At 42.9% G+C, this 23,403-nt stretch overlaps 1 protein-coding gene across 1 annotated transcript in view; it reads right to left on the bottom strand.

Annotated features, from left to right (window-relative positions):
• Positions 1 to 23,403, bottom strand: part of LOC115409692 (CUB and sushi domain-containing protein 1-like) — a 231,056-nt gene that overhangs the window by 24,542 nt on the left and 183,111 nt on the right. The window contains exons 41-51 of the mRNA XM_030120960.1: positions 21,822 to 21,938; positions 20,816 to 21,025; positions 18,938 to 19,126; positions 15,151 to 15,328; positions 12,731 to 12,876; positions 12,544 to 12,624; positions 11,579 to 11,692; positions 5,605 to 5,793; positions 4,145 to 4,291; positions 1,116 to 1,304; positions 40 to 225 (exon numbers count right to left, since the gene is read on the bottom strand). Coding sequence (XP_029976820.1) covers positions 40 to 225; positions 1,116 to 1,304; positions 4,145 to 4,291; positions 5,605 to 5,793; positions 11,579 to 11,692; positions 12,544 to 12,624; positions 12,731 to 12,876; positions 15,151 to 15,328; positions 18,938 to 19,126; positions 20,816 to 21,025; positions 21,822 to 21,938 — 1,746 coding nt within the window. The remainder of the gene's footprint in view (positions 1 to 39; positions 226 to 1,115; positions 1,305 to 4,144; positions 4,292 to 5,604; positions 5,794 to 11,578; positions 11,693 to 12,543; positions 12,625 to 12,730; positions 12,877 to 15,150; positions 15,329 to 18,937; positions 19,127 to 20,815; positions 21,026 to 21,821; positions 21,939 to 23,403) is intronic.

The raw sequence follows: 23,403 nt of genomic DNA, 5'->3' as shown, positions 1-23,403 counted from the left end.
ACACCACATGTTGAGTTGCATGCTGGTCACAATACTCACGGACACATCTAGGCGGGGCCTCGATGGGGCTCCACCTCCCGGATTCAAGACAAACCATCGACGTGGTGATGGGCCCCGAAAGTCGAAATCCGGGATTACACTGGTACGTGGCCCTGGCTCCGAGAGAGAAGTCCTGGCCAACGATGCTGCCGTTAACAGGAGGCACCGGCATCCCGCAGGACATGACTGGAAAAAAAAAGAAAAAGCGGGATGAAACCGGTGAGTGGAATTAAAAATGAGAATGCACCGGTAGCAAAGCATTTCCCAGTAAAACCCTCTCGGTATGCAGAGTGCGCCGCCCACAACAGGTTTTTCTGTACAAGTACGTTTCAAAAGCCTGCATCGATGGGAAGCAAATATGAGCCGAGTCCACCATCTGCACTAAAGTAAACTGTGGAGCCGAGAGAGAGCGCATGTGATTCATGTGGAGATCACACCTGGTGCTGACTTGACCAGACACTGAATGGCTGCCCTGCTGTTTTCAGTCTTCAGCTGACAGTTAATAAGGCTGGTTAGAAACCAGACTGTGGAAGTAAAGCTTTTGGATTTACAAACACATCAAAACATATTTTGCTAAAAGGGTGAGAGGATAAACATCTACACAATTTTGGTATATCAAAAGTCAAAATGATGGCTATATTCCACTTTGTCTACTGTGAGAAATATTAAATATAGAAAAAAACATCAAAACAGATTCATGCCATGTGGTTACTTCCACAAGGTGACACATGTCACACAGTGGCGGCGAAAGAGACACATATATGAGACAATTTACTGCTGTTAAACCCAATATCCTGAATCTAAAGCTAAGTCTTTGAGGCAGTTTTAAATAATTGTGATATCAGCTTCCTTGAAGAACACCCTGGGCTGAGGAGAAAGCTGCAGATAGCAGACTGTCACACTTTGATCCGAAGCTAATGAATCCAATAATCTCGAACATCAATTCAAATCACAATGATTCGAGATATAAAATCTTCCTCCTCCAAATCTTTTCATAAAATCTATCTTTCTCACTTGCCTCAGGAAGACTGATCATTTCGTCTCTTTGTGTCCTGCTTTCAGGACTTGACCCTCACCTTGGCAGAGGGGCACGGGGGCGTTCCACTGGTAGACCCCGACTGCAGTCCGGGTGCAGGTGGCGCTGGTCTGTCCGATGAGCCGGAAGCCCTGATCGCAGCTAAAGCGTAAGGTGCTGCCCACCTTAGTGCCTGTCAGACTGTGCACGGTGCCGTTCACAGGGTTGTTTGGAGGGCTGCAGTAAGCCGCTATGGAAGGGAGGGAAGGACAAAAAAAAAAAAAAAACAGCAAAAGGTAAAGACATGAATGTGCATACTGATAAAACTGAGTGCAACAAGCATAAAAAGTCAATAATGATGCAAGATGATGCAAGAGAAGGTGAAGGATTAATGTGATTTCAATAGCACGGGGTGCCACATCTTTTGCATTTTTCATGCCCGGTGCGGTAAAGAAGAATGTTTTAAAACAAGCACTTCAATGCAATCTCTCCAAGGAAAAACACTGTCTTCAGAAGAGGAGAATTGATTAAAGAAAACTAATGCTCTGCAAAGCAAAAACAGGAGTTTGTCAGCAACTGCAGCGGAGGATCATAACAGTGATGGATTTATAATAAGAGGAACAAAGCATTTGTTTTTGTTTGTCAGTTAAATTGGTGGCAGCAAATCATTTGTCATCTCAAATGGAACCAGCGAAAAAAAGGGTCCAAGGTATCAAAAGACTGGAGGAGTCCGAAGATTCCTCTGTGTTAAACTTGTTGGAGAAAAGGGAGGTTTAAGTAAACGACACTTATTGTGGAAACATTTTAGAAATTAAGGGGGGCAGTAATGTGACACAGAAAATGATGTTTACTGAGGAAAGACAATCACAATGACCACATTACATTTCAATAAAAATGCTAATTTACACTCAAAGCTCTCAATGAATTTAGCCCCTTTTTCAAAGTTAGTGAGATTTTTTTTTTTGTCGTCATTGCACCAACCACATTTAGCTAAACCTCCCTTAAAGCCGCTCCTCTCATTGAACCAAAAAAAAAAAAAAAAAAAAAAAAAAAAAAGAGCGAGAGAGAGAAGCAGAGAAGAGATGTTGGATAAAAATGGTTTTACACTGAATTTGAGACTTTTACATTTCTGACAAGATGATACATAGCAGGTGCACTCCAGGCTTTGGTAAATTTGTCAAGAACAGCACTTCAGCTTAAGATTGAGATGCTTGACATCTCTGCTGTCAACGAGAATGAACTCCGATGAATGTTCTTTCTTGATGGCTGCCCGGCTCAGAATCAGGCACATCTTTCTAAAATCAACACAATATAGCAGCTGTACGCGTTTTTTCGGTGAGGATCCGTCCCGGCAGTCACCGTGACTGACAGCTTCTGAACCGCGTTCAAGTTCAAATCCCTACTAATACTCATGACGAGCTCATTTGCCCTCCTTTGTGTGCTCAAAGAAGCGCCCTGCTTACTTTTACAAGTTAATTTGTACAGCTTGTCTCCGTGTAATCAGACCTGCCGCCCGGAACGAGTCGAATATAAATGGATGTGACAAGACTGGAACAGATCAGGATCAGGACAATAAAAAGTGAGAGGTGGTTGAACATCTGACCTCTTGCTAGTCAGTTAAACTAAATTAGTGTTTTATTTATATACAGGGCTGTATGACTGTCATACAGCTACCACTCAGTTTCAAATCAATGCGGTGGGGAGTTTTAGAAATGTCCTCTCAAAAAAAAAAAAAAAATCAGCACGGAAACAAAAACAAGTTAGCATGTAGGCTGTGTCAGCAAGAACTGGCGTATAAAGCTTCCACTGAAGCAATATGAAATCCCATTTACCTCCAGCGTTTGATATTAAAAGGAAAAGAACGGCGATGATAGCCACACTCAGGCCAACTTGATACCATTCACCCAGAGATGTTCATCACAACAATGACCCCGCAGCGTAAGCATCCACCCAACTTTGTTAAAGGTAAAGGCTTCGGGAAGTTAATGGAATACTATAAGCCTCATTACCGTGTGACAGGAAACAAAATGATTACTTCAAAAGTGCTGCATGGCGCAAAGTGCCCTCAGCAGGACTTTAAATCCAATATGGTTCTTAAAGATTTTGACTGAAGGATTACAAATGATCTTAATAAACAGAAAAGTTTCTTTTCTGACAGGCAGACTAGACTTAATTTTGTTTCTTTTTTAGTTCACACAGAAAATGGTGATATTGGATATTCCTCGTTATACATGAATAAGGAATAACAGGTAATGAGACAGTTTGGTCAATTGTAAGCTAACTGAATGGAAAGGATGGGGTGGCAAAGCGAGATGTTTTCAAGTAGTTAATAAAAGATCTGCCCTTGGAGATGAAACATGTGATTGATTGGGAACATAGCTGAAAACACCAAATGTGCCTGAGCCATCTGTCACTTCCTGCCCACCCAAGGTAGTACAGAAGGCAACTCCATCTTGACCATGGCAAGTCTGAGGTTCACAGGCATCACTAAGACCGTCTGTCACTTAACCTGCTCTGGCAAAAACCCTTTCCTACCAAGAAAAATATGAAAGAGGAGAAAAAAAGGTAAAAAAAAAAAAAAGCTTTGAGAGGGGAGAAAAAAAAAGGGGCAGAGAAAAGACTGAACATCCGGTTGGGGAGATAGAAATCTCCACTGAGACGAGGAGAGGGACGATTAGTCAATCTGGCTGAGTAGTGTTGATCCAGAATGGAGGGAGCCTTTTAAATATTTACACAGTCATAATTCACAGGGAGTTCTGCAGGTGTCACACACCAGCAGATCCTTCACGGGAGCGGGACAAAACAGGGGGACTAATAAGCAACACAGGGAACAGCATTCACTAATTCCCAGGTCTTGCTTGGCAGCGAGCGCGGCACATGCCTGCCGCCCCCGTCAGGCCGTCATAGAGATGGGTCATATTTCCAGACGTTTCCAGTGAAGCCAGCAGTTTAGGCATCAAACCCGTTGACAAAGCAAACCAGACAAACCACTGACGGCATCAAATGTTCGGCAAGTCAAAGCTCGCATTCCTGCGAGGTCTCAGTCATACAGTAAAGGAGCCCCTGCAACATTTATGAAACCCTTCTCACCTGAATAGCGTATGCGGAAACCTTTGTGGCTGGTGGTGTGATCAAAGGACCAGTGCAAGTAGACTTTGTTGCTGGAGCTGGTGATGCTCAGGGGACTGGAATAGTTACCACTGAGGGTGATCAGGAGGGGGCTCTGTCTGGAGGGGCCTGGAAAAGAAAGAAAAAAAAAAGGTATAAAGTCGACATCAATTAAAATACAACTGATGAGAATCCCTCACTGGGTTTACCGGTATGCTGGACCACTGAAAGAGTTCACTTTGAGAAATTCAGTGTGACAGATTTGTAAAAAAAAAAAAAAAATCACTCACTGTGATGTACTTTATATATATAAATTTGCACAAAAAAAAAAATTTCAACCCAGTGAACTTTGATAGGATTGAAATTCAGTAGAGAACACAGTATTGCAGAGCTCCAAATTCGAAGGAAAACAGTCAAGAAGTTGCACCAAAGCAATGATCAGAATCATTACTGTATCTGATCACTGCTGACTATAAAGACTGTACCTCCAATCAAATGGATGTGCACACAGCAGATGGAGGTATTGAATCACCATTAGAGGAAGACTGTGTTTGATATCTTGCTAGTGGAGACATGTGCTACGTCAGAATTAGTCAATCAAACTGGGTCACTTGAGTCCTTAAAGCGATACTTCAACATTTTGGCAAATTGGCCCATTTAGCACAATGCCTTAGTCATTTCAAACAGCATACTTACTTTTATTGTGAGGGCGAGCTGTTGTTTATTCAGAGGTGAGTCGGGGAAGGTTTTCGGGACGGACACAATGGAGGTGAACGGTATTTTTGTTCCCCCTCGTCAAACTCATCAAATACACAATCCAACAACGCCAAAACACTTTGGTGGACATGTTTTAATCTGCACATTCACTACGCTGTGAAATATTAATGCAAAATTACCAGATTGAGTTGTTTATGCGAAGATTGCTAAGACGGAACTACTTACTAAATATGGCGTATGGATGGCGTAGTGATTTCAAAAGAAAAAGTAGTTCCCAGTACTGGCTTCAGTGCCGTAATGCTACAATATTATTTGTTGGTGCTTCACAGCGTAGTGAATGTGCAGATTATAGTTTTCCCACCAAAGTGTTTTGGGGTTGTTGTATTGTGTATTTGATGAGTTTGACAAGGGGGAACAAAAATACCATTCATTTCCATTGTGTCCGTCCCGAAAACCTTCCCCGACTCACCTCTGAATAAACAACAGCTCGCCCTCACAAAAAAGTAAGTATGCTGTTCGAAATGACTAAGGAATTGTGCTAAATGGGCCAATTTGCCAAAATGTTGAAGTATCGCTTTAACTGAGAATACATGAAAAAAATGAACCCATTATTGCGTAGCAGAAGGCAAATTTGTTCAAAGAAAGGACAAGCTGTAAGTTGTAAAACGTAACTATTGCATTATGTTCAGCTACTCGTCACTCTCCCCTGGGATGCACTGACTCACCATCGAATATTTCCAGCTCATCAAACTGCCGACTGGTTTGAAAGTGCTCAATGGTGAAGGTGATGTTGTAGCCGGGCTCGACTTTGACCACCCAGGAGCACGACTCAAAGTGTGGGAACCCGCTTCCTGGTGACTGGCTCATGATGACCCCGGTTGAAGCTGTTAGGACCTCATTCATGGGGCAGGTCACTGTTGAAGGAAGACAGAACAGAGATAGGAAAAAAAAAAAAGGTGTTTTTTGCAATGTTTTATAGTTGCACATTCCAAAGCACAGTGTTGAGTACAGAGTTGGTTGAATTTAGATTATTACTGGAGGGAAACTCAATGTGGCCAAAGCTTAGCTGATGGACATTCTGGAATAAAGCTGTCAAGGCTGAGACACCTCACAAAACAGCTTAAGAATTATATAATACTGACTTCCCATCAGCGAATTCCCTCCTCTTTTGCCAATTGTCAGCGTGTGACGGATGTGATGCTCACATCTGTCTGAAAGCCCGACTGCTGTGACACGTCTGGGCAGACCACATCCATCCGCCCATCTTGTACCCCCCGTGTCGCTCCCGTTCTTGTGGGACGTCTCCATGACATCCTTTGGCATTTTCAAGTGGTTTCAGTCTGAGACATCAGACGCTACGCAGCGCTCCTGCCTTTTGTGTTTTCCGCTGCAGTGCTGTGAAGCCAACCTCATAATCTGCCAGAGCTGTCTGCATACGCAGCGGAGCCCCCACCAAAAAAACAGGCTGCGACATGACAGGATGCAACATGCGGTCGAGGCAACACAATGCAACTGTTCCTTTGTTCTTCTTTTAGGCTTCTGTGTGGCGATGACACAGGGGATGATACGGTTTCTCACTTAGCAATACCGTTTATATAAATGATCTCTTTTAAAGTGTTTTACATCTTATATTTCTCGACTTCCAATCGTTTCTTCCGAATCCTGTGGTTGAATCTTGACAAAAGAGCACTTCATGGTTACAACCAAAGTCGTCTCTGCTGGTTTACAATCTTGCAATTAATAAAATACAACGTCAAACAGTCCATTTAGCTTGTCACGTTGCAGCGTAATATTTAACTTATTAAAAATAGCCACCCCATAAATCTATACGAGAAAGTGTGACTTTAATGCACATACATACTCATGTCTGTGTGGACTTGCTGTACACAATTTTGCTGGGGGCACAGACGGCCCCTGCAGAGTGCAATTTGAATGCCCAAGCCTGTTTTTGCCTGAGGGTCGGTCAAAAATTGGCACTCAGTTTGTCGTTACGTAGTGGGGAAACAGTGAATCCTCGGAATCATGTTCAAGCGGCACTTTGCAGAGACCAACAATGTGAATATTAACTTGTTTTTGAGCGAGCGGAAGAGCTCATGTGTTTTCACAACTGTGTATGCCTTGGCTTGTTCGCCGTCCTCTCAGTGTGCTCATAGAAAAAGAGATTATTAAATCTGCAGGAAAAAAAAAAAAAAGGATGGCAGACAGCCCTGGCGAAGCAGCATCTGTAAACATTTCTCCACATTTGTTTTACCGTGCTTGGCATGTCAACTTAGTGGGGTTTATTGCCTCAGGAAACCTCAGATAATGTCAGGAGCGTTGTCAAAGCCTGCATGTTAAAGTACTCTAAAAAACATTTTCCTGTTGAATATTTTTGCCCCACAACTTTTATACCGTTTTTTGAATTAAAATAAGTTTTAGAAACACTAAGTAAAAAGAAACTGCACATTCCCAAATATTCTTGACTACACTTCTGTAGCAGTTGCAAAAGCTCTTACTCCACCCCCAAACATGAACGTCCATATTAGGAATCAGCAACGTATTTTGGACTTCTAACTTTGGAATTGAAGTGACAGTAATCTACCCTGATCCTAAATTCCAAGTCGACATTCACCGAGTGGGAGAAACTATTTACAACCTCAAGCACGTCATTGGATGCGAGCAAAAGGCTTTAAATCCATCAGTGGCAGTGAAACTGATTGCACCTGGAAGTAGCGAATAAAACCTAAGAGTAAAGTTCATTAAACGATCAATCCCTCAAGGATGGGGTGTGTGTTGTCCGTGACCTTTCGGGAAGCGCCGCCGAGTCTTCAAAAGTACCTTCGCCTTGTCTTCGAGCTGATGGGAGGAGATGGGCAGGGTCTTTTATCTATAGGCTGTTACTTATTAAACTAATCCACTTTGAAATGAAGCATTGCTCGGGCTGTAAACAAAAGGGTACGAGGGGACAAATCTGACAGCTCCAAAAAGGTGGCCTCAGCGCAAGGTGAGAACAGCGCTGATGGGGCTCAAAATAAAGTCTCACTTTAATGAGACACGGAACGGAATAAACGGGTAGGAGGAAGGACAGCGTGTCGAGTTTTGTCTCTGCGGCTGCATAAATTGTTCATGGTATGCAACGACTTCCTCGCGAAAAACGCAGCTTGGATTTTTTCATGCAGGCGTGCACAGATGCATACGCATCTGTATTCATACATACAATTTGTGCGCTCATGAGAAAGCCACGCGTAAATCCTTTGTATATTAAGCCGGTACTGCTGTGGTGCTGTCAAGATGCCTTTCCTCGCGTTGGTATTTAATTAGCATAAGCTAAGGCGAGCGATAACAGGCTGATTGAAGGGGAAGGGCCTCAACGTAGGAATTAGCTTGTTGATCAGAACCTAACAGCTCTGGGAAGCTCCGAAAAGTCAGGCATGACAATGAGGATGAGAAAAGAAATGATAGCTGTAATCCAACTGCTGAGAGAAAAGCGGACAGAAACAAAAACAACACAGACAGATGCAGAGACGGAGAGGTGCAAAGGGACCAGGATGAAGAAAGCTACTGTAACCAGCTAGGAAACTAATGCGATGGGTGATTACGCAGGTTTTAACCAGAAATCTGTCTGGGGGATAAACAAAGGGACTTGGATCATCGGAGCTCATTGTGTTTTCATTAATGGATTCAAACAAAGCTTTGTACCGATGCTGTTGGTGGTGGTGTGTGTATGCATGTGTGTGTGTGTGTGTGTGTGTGTGTGTCTGTGAAGCTCTAACTCCGCGTGGTCTCGGCAGACAGCAAATGTAGTTAAGGGCTGTGGGTCCAATATAAGCCGGTATAATCAAATAAAGTGCAAATCAAATGCTGAACAAACCAACTGGTTGCTCCACTGGCGGGGAGAAAAGCAAAGGCTGGTTCTATTTGCATGGCTGGCAACAACTGTCTGAGTTAACGTGTGTGTATGTGTGTGTGTGTATGTATGTGTGTGTGTGTGTGTGTGTGTGGCGGGGGTGTTTATACCTCTGCCCAAGTGTCAGTTTTTGTGAGAAAAAAACAAAAGAAGGGAAAGACAGAGCCAGAAAAAGAGACCTTGGGTCTTGACAGACACCTGAGTGGTAGAAAAAGTGTGAAAACACACAGTGCTGTGTTTTGAACCAGCCTTCGAGAATGACACACACACCAAAAAAAAAAAAAAAAAAAAAAAAAAAGGGGAACAAAGGGTACATGTGTTATGTAAGAACACAAGTCAGATGCTGGTGAGACAAGGGGGCTGAGCGAGGGAGGAGGGAATGCAGAGGATGAGAGACGATCCAGCAGCACTGCAGAACCAGTGCAGCTCTCTGGACAACTATCGCTGAATGACAACTTCCACCGCTGTGCAGCCCAGACACAAGCTAGACCAGTGTGTGGACGTCTCTCTGGACTCTGTAAGGAGCATGCAATGTGTGCGATTGAGCGCGCTGGTGTGTGTGTGTGGGGTGGTCGCTAGACGTGCAGGGAGGGTTGTGCTTGTCAGAGCTGGAAGTGGTGATTTGATAGGTGCAGCTGCAGCCAGCATGTCCCCTGCATCTCAATGAGCTGTGCACTTCGTCTCTTTGCTGCCCTCCAACTAAGTCTCTCTCTCTCTCGGTTAAACTCCGGCCTCATTCTCTCGCTACCCTTCTGCTAATTTAGCAGTTTTTCCTCCGTCTTTCCCAGCCCAATATTGGCTTTTTTTCCTCAGGAATCCTGCTTATTCAGAGTTATCTCAAACTGCTCTCATCCTATCAGTTTATCTTTGACCTTCTTCCCTCCCTACCCAATCCTCTACCCTTCCTTCAAACTAGCATAACTCTCTCCCTTCAACTTCTCTTGACTTTAACTTTTTCCTACTCAACTCCTCGTCTTCGCCAGCTGCCGTTATCACTGACCTCTCCCTCACCCGAAGTCTCTGTCTCCGTAGGAAAGTGACAGGGAGTCAAAATGGAGAGGTGAGGAGGAGGTGTAGGCTGGAAATGGGGGAACAAAGTTTTGAAATGTGGAAGACCATGGCAGCAGTTTCAAAGTCTGAATCTCTACCCAACTCAGAATTTCAAAATCGTTGTGAAAAATACTTTTATTTCCAAAACACATCTTTCAACCTTTACTCTTTTGTGCCTTAACTAAGTGTCCAAAGTACTGAGTTCAGAATCTTTATGATTAGCCAGTAAGTAACTCCTCTTCTCCTTTCATTGCCCTCTTATATTTGTCTAATTTGTTTTTATCTCACTTCCCTTTTTTGCTTCATGCTGGGGCAATTTGCATATTTTGCCTGTGTATTACCCTAAATTAGTAGCATTTATAAAATTTCTTCTCTGCTTCAACACCCAGAACGCGACACACGAGCACGCACACACACACACACACACACACGCACACACACACAAAGCCAGAATGAAAGATATGCGCTTTATGCTACCGTAAAGCAAAAAAAGAAACAAGTGGGACCTCTGGATGCACCCAATCCTTTGCCCAGAGGAAAAGTATTGCACACAACATGATGACGATGATAATGTGGTGTGTGGGGAGCTGCGCGCTTCTGGAATCCTCGGGGACAACGACATCTCCACATGTAGGGAACGTCACAGCAGCCGCCGCCGCCTGCCTCATGGGACCCGGGCCTCAGCCGCAGAGATTGAAAGCGGCACCAAACTGAAATGTGGTGATGCTCTGTGACTACAGACCAAAAGAGAACCCATGGGAGCCGGCGATGAGGCGAAACTGGAGCTAGTGCATGCCTCCATGATTAGAAAGCACAGATAGAGGCTGCCTGTGAGCCGGCGAAGAAGAAACTCACAGGACCTCTGGTGGCAGATGGGACAGTGTTCATCTGCATTTTGATGTATTTTGTGCTTCATCATGATTTGACAGACCTTCTCGAAAATGAGTTTTTGCACCTCAAGAGACATATTGTGCAAACCGTCTTCAGCGTGATGTGTTTTATAGTGCATTTAGCACAAGCTGCAGCCATTACTTTTACAGAGCCACAGACGCTTCGACACCGGCGCGTCGCACCGCTGCTGCGCTCAGGCGCTTTGGAGGCTGCCGTTAATTTGGGTTTATTACGACTTGATCATCTGGTATTTACAAAAGAAATTTCAAGCATCGATAAAATTTCAATACTGTAGTATTCCTGCCGTTTTTACCACAACGGCCAGAACTGAACTGAACTCCCAGAGACAAGAACGAGGGCCAAACTTGACCAGTTGGTAAACTCTTATTATTATTTGTTAAGATATTCACAATCCTGTCAAAAACACAGAAACTTAAATTGACTCATGGCCAGATATTAAATTTTTAAGGTGTTTGTAGCGGTGCCGAGCTGGATAACATTATATTATTCGCTTCTAAATCTGTCATCTATGGTAATAGTGTTTCTACGGCAGGTGTTGATATAACCTCATTAAAAACACTGCTGCTAATTAATATACGCTGCTTCCAAAAGCTTCCTAAATGAAGACACAACAGAAACTGATATTCTCATATTATTTGTGGCTGATTTTGTTTTCCTGGTGTAGGTTTTGGACTTCACGGCTACAATTAGTGTCATTGAGTAAACAAATAATCTAAAAAAAAAAAAAAAATAATAATAATCTGTCTCTGAAGATATGACCTGAGGACCTAACTAGCACAACGTCTACATGTAAAAACTCTCCCACTATAATTGTCTCTGGACCTCAGTAGTGGTTGCAGCAGTTTGCTTACCATCACATGAAGGTGGAGGCCCCTCAAACTCCAAGTGGGTTCCCAATCGGCAAGTCAGGATGCTGTTTCCGCTTAACTGGTAGCCCGGTAGACATCTGTAGCGCACTATATCACCTGAACACAGAGAGAGCGAGAGGTCAAATCTATAACAGTGGATAAAAGCGATGGAAGCCAATAAGTCTTCCTTTGTTGTGCTTGACATATTCATATTATTTCTTTCAGGGAGAGACAAAGACACAAGAAAATAAATGAATCCCCACCGGAAATCCTATAGATGAAACACTACGTCAGTGTCACTACCTTTGTGTCTCTGAATAATAGGTGAGGAAGGTATGCAAATAAACACATAAAGACAATTAATCTCCACCAGTCTTCCACGGGGAATTAGAGCATCCTCTTCAAATCCCACAGGCTTTGTGATTGTTGTGTCAGAGGCATTCATTCATGCTGGTGCTGCAAAACTAATTGGGTGGCATAGATCAGTGGCAGCTGACCTTTCTTCTTCTTCTTCTTCTTTTTTTTTTCCTCTTGGAGAACTCCAGATTGCTCTGACAAAAGGAACTTTATCCTTTATTTCTACTTAGAACATTAAATTGATGTCAAATGTTGCTGGACATGCCCACTCCTATTAAGCCTAAAATATTCTCAACATTCAAGAATTTTTGGTTTTGTTTGATGTGTAAATCTCATACTGAGGGTCTCAGGCTATCCTGTGACCTCTGGCATTGCCCAGTTGAAGTCCCAGTGTTCCCAGGTTGGGAAACACAGTCACAGATTATGTCTGTATTCAGTACTATTGACTCATGGTGTACGTAGACTTGAGGCAGTGTAATCTACTAAGACCTGAGGGTGAAGTGACATTGAGAATAACTTTTCAGTTCAAAGCCACTGAGTCTGGATAATCATGATGGTGTGATTTTCCTTTTCTTTCTTTCTTTTTTTTTTGTTACAGCGATTCCACTCACCGATTTTGAATTCTTTGCTTGCCATCAGGATCTCAGCGTTTGGGATGATGGATGGTGGCAGGCAGTGCTGCAGTCTGTAAGCTTCATGGAGAACATCAAAGGAAAAAAGGATGTCAAGAAGAATACTTTGTGAGTCATGTAGAAAAAAAAAAAAGAAAAAAAAAATCAGCCAGGGGAATTTACATACCTTGATAGTTGATGCGGAACAATCCACCCTTCTCGGTGTTGCTACGGAAGCGTATCAGCACTTGATTGGACGTACTGCTGGGGGGATCATTGGGCTCGCCATCGGTGAACACACCCAGTTTCCTGGCCGTCTCTTGAGGACCGTCCCTGAAAGGAGAAACCATCAACCATGTCTTGAAAAGCAAAACAAAACCACCTTCTCTCCAAAGCTCCTCCGCTCACCAACCACAAAGCACCTGGAGCTTCTGCAAAGCAGACCAGTGCAAGCAACATGCCAGGTTATTGTCAAGCAGCTTCCAGCAGCGGAGTTTAATCAAGCTGCTTGCACTTCATCAAACCCAAAGCAATTACTCTGGGCTGCTTTGGGCGATTATGTTAAAATAAGGTAGAAATTACAGATAAGGGGTGGAGTGACAGGTCTGGATTGTGCTGCCCCTGCTAACAGCCATCCAATGGGAGTGCCTCTGGAAGTTGTGGCCCAGCCTTGGCAGTCCCCTGGTGTGGGCATGGCCGATTAAACCAGCTCCCAGATTCCTGCCACAACCATTCAGCTTAAAAACCATCTGTCTTTGGCTGTCAGACTGGGCATGGGAGATTACAAGCAGCTCTGGAAACGGCTGGCTGGGGACTGCTGCCTGACAGCACTCTAGCCAAGCCGCCATTACGGGGCCCATTTCCTTGGCTCAGTAGTTCAGTGGATAGATACACAGCAGTGGTAACTGGAAACGGGGGAACATGACAGTCCCCATCTTGGCTCAGGGGGAGCCGGTTGGGGAAAGATCAACTCAGTGGGGGCCGTTTTAGGAGAAACGCTGCGATAAAAAGTGGACATTTTTGGCCCACTTTTACCTTCGTCGACTTAAACTCTTCACGGTCTGATAATTTTCACAGTTTGCAAAAGCAACGCGAAACTGTTAACACGTAGATGTCATCCCGCGCCATGTGGACGTCTCGTGTGGTCGTCACGTTGCCAGGTTGGCCGGCAGTCAGATCTCCGGTCTCACTGAGAGCTGGGACCTTTGGAGGTAGTCTCAGAGAGAGGGGATCAACTGGGACTGGCAACCGCCATGCATGCAAAATCCTGTCTTTGGTGCTACATATGGCAGGTCCAGCCATGCATTATGAAGGTGATGAAAGGAGGCTTTTCCCCTTGATACTCAGGCATACTGACAAATGCCGAACACCTAAACGTCCTCACACACACACACACACACGTTTTCCCCAGCCAAAATGATATGCTTCTTTTATGTCTTGTACATAATTCCTACAGCCTACTTCTCTGATCTCTCCTCCATAGATGAATTAATTTATTTTATGCTCATGTTTGATTAAAGAACATTTCATGATTATATAATTTTTTTCCCAGTAATTGCAACTGCACCTAAACGATAAAAAAAAAAAAAAAAAAAAAAAAAACCTACAAAGGCACGTGTCTTAATTGAAGTTTTCTTGTAATTACATGCTTATATTCGTGTGATGGAAAATGCTAAAATGTATGTGGCTGGAGGTTCAGCTGATAAAAAAACAAAGTTACCTCGGCAAACTGGAAACTATTCATCAAACACTGGAAATAATTACCATCAATCAACATAATTAATCACTAATTATTTTGGTTTTAAAAATGGTTTCTAAAAGTTTGAGAATCACATGCTTCTTTTAGGTCATGTAATCTCTGGAAACACTGACATTCTTTCTGTTTTAGGTTTTGTTTAAAACATTCAACATTTAACATGTTTTGTTAAAAAAGCATGGCAGTTAAATATATGTAAGTCAAACTTTTACGAGTATATATCTTCATAAGAATGAAAGCTGATTAAATGGATGGAAAGACAAATGTGCTCTTATAGGGAGGAATTTGGAAAATGTCCGCTTACAAAGAAACAGCAGAAACGCTGAAAATGAGTAGTTTTCATGTTGGGCCACTAGTGGGTGCCGTTGTTTGTTTTTTGTGATGAAAACACATAGACGAAGACTGCAAGTACATAGACCAGCTATTCAGGCATGTGTAGAAGAACATTTACTGGAGCCTTGGCAGGGTTTATTAAAATTTGTGTTTGTCCTCATCTCCACAAAGACAGAATCAGAGCATTTTGCAAAATTTGCAGTTTTAATGGCAACCAAAACACAACAAAAACTTCCTGTTTTCACTTGAAAATGTTGTCGTGTAAACAGGCCCTAATATTTTGCCTTGAAGGTTTAAAAGATTCCAAGTATATCCAACTTGTGGTTTGGGCCTCCATCGTTGTTTGTCTTGTGAAAATCGAGGAAAATAAATGTCTATAATAAATGCCGTGTGCCTCGCTCAAGAATGAAATTACAAACTTTATTGTATACATACGATTTTGGTGTAAATCTCACTATCTTATGTTGAATTTTCTGAATGAAAAGTCTTCACAGTCTGAAAAAACAGTCGTTACTTACCATACGGTGATGAAGTCGTGCGGCCCGTGAACCTGAAGCAGGGTGAAATTGAGCTTGATGCCGAAGCCAGGAGCCACGGTAATCAGCCAGGAGCAGTCAGCCGAGCTGGGGTACTCCTCTGGGTAACCCGGAGAGAAGATGGTCCCATTCTCTGACGTGATGTTTCCACCACAGGGCACTGAGGAGGAGAGGGGGGGTGGGCGGGGGGAAGGAAAAATTAGGTCCACTATATCTAAATATGTATTTATGATATCAGTGAGCCAAGAATTTAACAGGGCAGATAATTCGGCACCAATCAGTGGGGAAAAAAAAGAGGGATTTCTAAATCCCTGGCTTCTTCTCCTTCTCCACTCAGTCTCTTTCCCCCTCTCCTTCACTCTACGTCTATTACCCAGGCGCTTGTCTGAGCTAAAGATTAGCCAGTAAAGCCTGTTAGTAAGTGGGGACTTGGATGGAGTGTTTTGCTAAGATAAGGCCTCAACCCTTCCCTGCTGGGGCGGAAGAGACGAAGTGCAGAGATGAAGCAGTGGGGTTAGTGTGGTCTGGGCCTTTGAGGTGTGTGTGTCTATGTGTGTGTATTTGTACAGTAATGTTACAAGAAGTACATATAAATGAGTGTGTAAACTTCTTGGGACAGGAAATAAAAAAACAAAAAAACAAACACGAGACCTCACAAGGTCTGACAGACTGAAGAAAAGAAACTCAACATGTTTGTTACTGTACACAGCAGAGTCAAATAAGGGAACTGTATACATGAATACAAAAGGCTGCAAAATGCAAAAGTTCTGGATGCTTTTTGGACAAATTTGCTGTATATTACATCATTAAAATAGAATTCATGCGGAATTTATAGTAATTTTTGGAACTAATCGTTCAGATTTGGAAAATTAGAGACTTTCGATCACATGTACTCCGTGCAAAGACAAACTTTGCCGTGCAAATTTAAAGGTTATGATGCCACAAGTGGGCTGTTTGTGGCCCCTGAACTAAAATGAGTTTGACAACCCTGATCTAACACAAGGGTAGAAAGGCGACCTGCAGCTTCGAGACGAACCGCCATCTCGATGACTGAAAACACAAATACACACACATACACACGCGTAGCAAAGCTAAATCAATGCACCTCTTTACCCAGAAAATCAAGATGCCCAAAGCTTGTGATTATCTTTGAAATATTCCTCTGGAACTGAGGAATCCCTCACTAATTTAACCATTTTAATTTTCTAGCGGCTCCCTCGGAGGAATCTCGTATTCAGTGAGGCTGAGCAGTAAAGACCATGCGGGAGCCGCGCCGCCGGCATGTCAAACTGCACAGAGGAGGAATTCGCCTTGAAACGCACACAGTCGGATGCCTCTGGGTCCAAAATGACTGCCAAAGCAGAAATTGCATGTTTTATCCCTCGGTCGTGTCTCTCTTTTGTAATGTTTGCGTTCATGTCTTACAGCTTCGAGCCCTCCGGTTGAGAGGCCCCTCTGCTGCTGTCGCACCTGTTAAATGAGCTATCGATCAGATGCATTGATTAAAGCCCGGACACTCCATGGAGCTGCACCCCCTGGCTGACGCATTGACTGGAGAGCTACTTAAGCATTATATGTGAAGAAGTATGTTTGTTGTAGGGGTTATGAGAGAGTTAAAAAAAAACATTGGGACTGTTTCAAGTAACACAAAAAAAAAAAGCTGGCAGGGAAGCAGGAATTTCAGTAGAATATTGACCTTTTAATTGTTCCTCATGAGGCTAGCAGCAATAAAAGTCCTTAGTTATATCTCCCACATCGCTTCATCTCAAATCACTTGAAATAATCTTGTATGTTCCATCGAAACATTTCACTGAGCAGCACTACAGACGCCTTGGCTGCATTAAATTGGTCATAAAATTTTGGAAATGCGGTACGTTTCTCCCCGAGACCTAAAAATAAAATGTTAATTTACTTCTTTGCTTCTTCTCAAAGTGCAATTTACTTTCTCCCGGAGACGATTAAACTGAAAAGTGGATTTATTCCCCCAGAAAACATGCTTATATACACAGTTATATAAAAATACTGAAATTGGAAAAGAGATGATGAGCGGGGAGAAGATGAGACAACAAAGGTCAAGTGCAGAGATGTGGCGTGGCGCGATATTAATGCCAAGACAAGTAGCGCAGGCAAGGTAACAAAAATCAATCTGCTGGCGTCTGCGCGAATACTGGAGTGACAAAGGGGTTGGGGAGCAGATTGCGCTGCTCCGAGGTCAAGTGCAGTTGTTAAAGCATGATTTGGTAGCACGCCATCATGGTTATGTATTAGCTGGAGAGGATGCGCTACAAAGCACAATACATTAACGGTGCCGATAAAAGCGGCACTGCATGGATTTCTACATAAGTCTGCTTCTGTTTGCACTACTAAAAGTTTTCCACCCCTGTGAGTGGAAAACAGATTGGAGTCATTTTAGCCTTAATGTGATTGAGTTCAGGTGTATTTATCACATTAAGAGAGACGGATCGACAGTCTCTTTATATTACCTGCTCGCATCAGGTTAAAGTAGCATTAAAGCCACTTTAATTACCTTTTGGTTAATGTGGATGGAAACCAAAAACAAATGCGTGTCATCTATAATCTCAGGGAGTCCCTGTGAATACAGCAAGTGCATCTTTTACTGCTTCAAGCAGCTCACGGTCGCCGAGGACAGAAGCTGATCTCAGCTGACTGGACATGTTGCGAGACCTCGACAAACAGAGACAATCACACGCACACCTTTATACGTGTAAAATGACTCCACATGCATGTTAACAACTAAACCTGACATGTCTAAATACCAAATTATTCACGCACCCGGGCCACATGCTGGGCTCCACTTAGCTCTGTTTAAAAGGGAAATAATCCAGTTTTTAAATGTTGCAAGACAATTTCCCAATAAAACATGTGGAGCAGAAAAACATCTGAAGTCTCCCTGATTTATTGTGCATACTTAAAATGTATATTTTGTTGAGGGAATTTGCCCAAAACCATTAATAAAGATGTATCTCATCCAATCTATTAAATTCGGTGCTGAAAACTGTAATTTGACTTTTTTTTTTTTTAATATTCTACTGAAACTCTCAAAATGTGCCAAAAAAAAAAGGAGGTATGCTTGCATTTGAAAAGATACTATAAAATTAATGTGGTGCATGAGCAGCTATTGCAACTATACAGTAGTGGTGAGTGCATCACAAACATTAAAAAGGAAAATTCACCCGGGAATATAAATCATTTCAGTATTAAGAATAGAGGTAGGCCATCCGTGTTGAACCTGTGTGAAGCTGCACGCCCACATGGAGGAATAAAGCAGTGACAGAATAACCTCTGTCCTCTGTTCCCTGTGCGTTTTTCACTCTGTTGCTCCTTCTCCCACCCTCGTTTATCTCCGCGCTCGCCCGTTCAAAGTTCCAGAGTCACGGCCATCACCTCCTCCTGTAATTTTGCCGGCCTTATTGAATAATCGACAGCCGAGGCGTGAGAATGTGGGTCAAGGACGAGGCGAAAGAAAGAGCATCCATTACTTTTCCTTTTCACCTCAGCCCCTCTTTTATTCATCTTTTATTTGACTCCACTCCTCTTTAGCACCGTATTGATTTTCATTGAGAAGTACTTTGCTTCATTAATAGGGGATAATAATTCAGTTTAATTACATTATTCTCAATAGATAATCATTATCTCCATTGCTCCATATTGCCGTAATGATGCAATAGCTCAAGAGCGGAAAGTCGCCATGTTGTTATCTTAGCTTGGGTATTTAGTATGCATTTGCTGGATGTGGCCTGACTCTCACCTTCGCAGCGAGGGAAAGGGTGGTCCCAGTTGCGGGTGGTGCCGTGCTCGCAGGTGAGGATGGAGTGTCCCATCAGCTGATAACCGGGGAGACACTCGAAGGAGATGGACTGGCCGACATTGAAGCCAGCACCGACGACCACGCCGTATCGGAAGGGCTCTGGGTCCGGACACTCCTGCAGTTCATAGGCTGGGGGGGGGGGGGGGGGGGGGGCAAAAGAAAAGTTAAACACTTTGATTTATCAGTTTCTAACTAACAGGTTGAAAGACAAAACAAAAACAAAAAAAAAAAAAAACAGCACGTTTGCTGTGATGTGGAGTCTGCTGGGGTTCAGTCAGTGCAGCGGATTATTTTCTCATCCAGAACTTGCTGCTTTAATTGGCACTTGACATGTCCGTGTGTGTAAGTATCCTTGGGAAAAACACTAAACCCTAAAGCGCTCCCGACGGAGGTCAGCTGGCGCGCATGGAAGCCATTGACTCTGCTGAGTGACCACGTGTGTTAATAAGACGAACTGGGCACCGACGCTGCCAAAGCTTTAAACATGCTGAAATGAGTGAAGCTTTTTAGCCAGTTTTTTTTGCCTCTGCACCTAAACACAGTGAGGTGGTCAGTCTTCAATCAGTTTAAGGATTCTAGATTTGCCTCAACATGCAAATGCTCTGGTTCTGGACAACAGCAGTGCAAAAATCCTCCATTCGTTTTTTTTTCTATCCATAATTCCACTTCATCTCGTGTTCGTTGTTCCTTGGGCTCAACTTCCCACTCAGCCTCCTCCACCACCGCCTTCATACAAGCTTCGAAAGTAAAAATTTAAAAAATAACTGAAGCAGCCAGAGGAAGGTTTGACTTGTACCACAGGAGAATGACACTGCAGTCGTAAGATGCAGTATGGGTAAATAGTTTTGACTTTTTTTTCACACTCTTGGATAGAAAACCAGAGCAGACAGTGAGCCTTGAAAAGCGGAGATAAAAATATAACTAAAGGATTTTATTTCTATGGATCACAGCTTTCCTTTGTAGAAGATAACTCATGAAAATACTGCAAAAGGGGGGTATTTGCAAATATAATGCTTGATTTATATGCTAATTCGCACATAATTATGTAAATGCACAATGCTACCTTTTCGATTTGCTGCCTCGCTTGTTGAATCGGGAAACACAAACTTTGTGTGCTTGTTGCGTTTATAGACGAGGACGACTTATTGCTCGCAGGCATGCAGATACGCAGTGAAGCATTTCATTGGCACGTGGTGAAGCAATCTTTGAAGTGATCAACAATTTTTACTTTGCTTTTAATCGAAAAGAGATTTCTGGAGCCGAAGCATCACAGAGCCAATTTTAAGGCTAACTTAGAAATGTTACGGCTTTACATGAACACGCCTCACGCAGGAGTGACGCTAATAGCTAATAGCACATTAATGACATTGCAGTTGCTGAAATAAACTGAAAGATGACTGACATTTTTTTTTAAACTAGATAGAATTAATCTCTGTGACTCTGGCTTTTTTATACTGATTTTGTAATTATGACACTTGAGGCAAAGCACTCTGATTATCTTTGTATTATATTAGCTCTGATGACTGTATTCAATGTACTTTAGCTGAGCCACGTCTCGGTGACAGCAGAGACGATATGAATCCCCCCAAAAGCACAACACACACACACACTGCAGTAATTACCAGTTAGATCGGGGCAGAAGAAAGTAACTCATAACACTGATATTGGCTCAGCTCTGCAATTGGCGCATTTAGTCTGGGCGATTATGCGTATTAATAAAAGTATTTATTAACTACTTGAGTCGATTTCTCTATGCGACAAGTCATAATTTTCTCCTCTCGTCTTAAACTCGGGTTTCTTCTTCTGTCACAAACTTACCTTGGTACTCAAACCGGAAACCTGGCTTGTTCTGCGAGTGGTCGCTGTGGAAGTATACGGTGGTCTCGTGGGAGGTGGTGAGAAGGGAGGAGGGAACGTCCTGGCCGCTGAATCTGCCGATCACAGCGCTCGTTTCCAGGGGTCCGTTGCGTATCTCGAGGAAATCGTGGTTGGCTTCGGTGGAGAAGTTCAGGAACTGTATGTGGGCTCCTAAAGACGAAGAGGGAGTGTTGAATTTTAAAGAGCAATTTCATCCCCACTTATCACAAGAGTCTCTCTTTCACAAAGAGCTGCCTTAAGTTCATGAATTCAATCAATATCAATCCAATGGGGCCTCTGTAAGATGTCAGATTCACAGATATCCCACATTTTAACTTATAGGTCTGTTGATAACATCTTACACCCCTTTCACTCCGTATGCAGTGGTATGGAGATGAACAAGAAGCGATTTCTCATCGACAAAGAAAAGAAGTAACTGCAAACTTAAAACCGGAGTGTCCATGTAATGTTGGCGGACTGACTACACAGCTGGTGTGCATAAAACCACAGATCGGTGCTGCACAGTTCAGCTGGTGGAGGGTTGCAGGGATGTCATACATTGCAGACGGTGTTCTGTTCTTCTACAAATCTGATCTCGTTTACATGTTGCATCGTCGCGGACAGTGGACCGATTGATCTCATAAATAAGGCGTTTTTGGATGAATTCCCACATGGAATGCCTCACACAACCAAGAATGCATGTGGAAAATAGTCACATGCAACAATACACAGCCCGGTGTGAAAGAGGTAGTAGCGCCAGATACCACAGCACACCTTCAGCGGCCGAGTGGAATCCTCAACAGGTCGGGGGGGACCGACACATTTCTCAGCAAGCGTTCATAATGTTATGGCTGATTGTTGAATCGACAGGTACAAACACTGTCACTCCACAATCTGGCGCAATCAAAGCTTCTTCGGTGTGAAAGCACTCGCGTGATGTGCTGAGAGAGCCTCTCGTGTTGCTCACCGTAACCGACTGGCAGGTAGATTCTCCAGGTGCAGTCGCTGTTGCTAGGGTAGTTGCCAGGGAAACCGGGACTGAGAATCATGCCCTCCATCTCCTCCCGGATTCCTCCACATTGAGCTGGCGGAGCGCAAACAGAGCAAATGCTGATTCACCCACAATAAACCATCACAAATATGGTTCAAATCGATTCTTTGATTCTATACATAAACACCGAGGCTGTTATGGCGCAGCAGCACGAGTCCGAGCTGCAGAACGACATGTGCTTTCTCGTTAAGGTCACACCATCAGCTGATCTGAGATACACTTTTAGATTTCTTTAGGTGTCACGGTAAGACCTGTTAAACTGTGGGAGCTAACTTGAAATGCATCGTACATTTGAAACAGTTTAAATTGGACTAAAATTCATTTGAAGACAACTTTTTCAGACCTGAATAGCAAAAGTCAGCCAGGTCTGATAAATATTTCTACAAAATCCGAAGTGCTCCATCACTTCTTTGAGTTGGGCTATGAATAAATAACAACAGAAGCATTACATTCAGTATTCTTGGTAAAAACCTTGTTTTTTTGTTCCCTCTCACAATTGCTGTCTTCTGTAGCAGCGCGGATATGCGATGACCTTATCTTATTGTTATGAGTGATTACAAAGACGACAACATGTGGAAGACTGGGAAAATTTGCAGAACTTGCTCTGCCTTGAACCATATATGACATTAAATAAATATGGCATGGTAGTATAGACTCAACATAGAGACATTTTGCATAGTTGGAAAAATAAAAGCATGCATTAAAAACGTAAAACTGCATGAGCACAAATACAAAATGGATGATCACACTGTGCATGAGCAATGAAGGACAACAGACATTTTTGTGGATAAAAAGCTGAGCTGAGTTCAGGAACCGTGTGCGTCTGTTAACTGAATACCTGTTTGATATTCTTTTCAAATTAAAACCCAACTGTGTCCTATTTGGTGTGTTTGCATTCATCTATGAGTAATGCAAACACTCTATATACCATTTCAGATTTAGATTTGAACTCAGACATAAGCAATTTATTTTCAAAGAAGGACCTGATGCAGTAAAAATTCCATACCGATAATGTGAAAATCTGCCGTTTAAACATGGAGATGAAGCCGCTCATCAAATGGGGTATTTTATTCCCCCATTAAAGAACTTTGAAGCTCTCCGCTTCCTCCTTATATCACATATATATTATTCAAGGTACATGACATCAAGGTGCCAAAGAGCTGTATCTTTTGCTGCTCTTCACCCTTCTCCTTTCATGTTGAACCACTGATAGATAAATGCATCTGTGTGAAATCCAAGCCTAAGACTCAAAGGCGCTAGAAAAGAGGTGAAATCAGAAAAAAAAAGGAATGGAAATACAGACTGAAAAAGGTGATGGGATCAAAAAAGATGAAAAGAGCGAGAGATTCTGAGACCAGAATTAGAGAGATGAAAGGACGCTGCAACTAATGGCAAAGAATTATCTTACTCAATAAGAAAAAAAGGGAGTGCAAAGGGAAAAAAAGAGCAAACACGGGGAAGAAGATTAAGAAATAAATGAGACAAATAGTCTATATAA

Source organism: Salarias fasciatus, chromosome 22 (assembly GCF_902148845.1).
Source record: "Salarias fasciatus chromosome 22, fSalaFa1.1, whole genome shotgun sequence".
NCBI lineage: Eukaryota > Metazoa > Chordata > Actinopteri > Blenniiformes > Blenniidae > Salarias > Salarias fasciatus.
The sequence above is the reverse complement of the archived record's forward strand: the minus strand, read 5'-3'. Positions and strand labels throughout refer to the sequence as shown.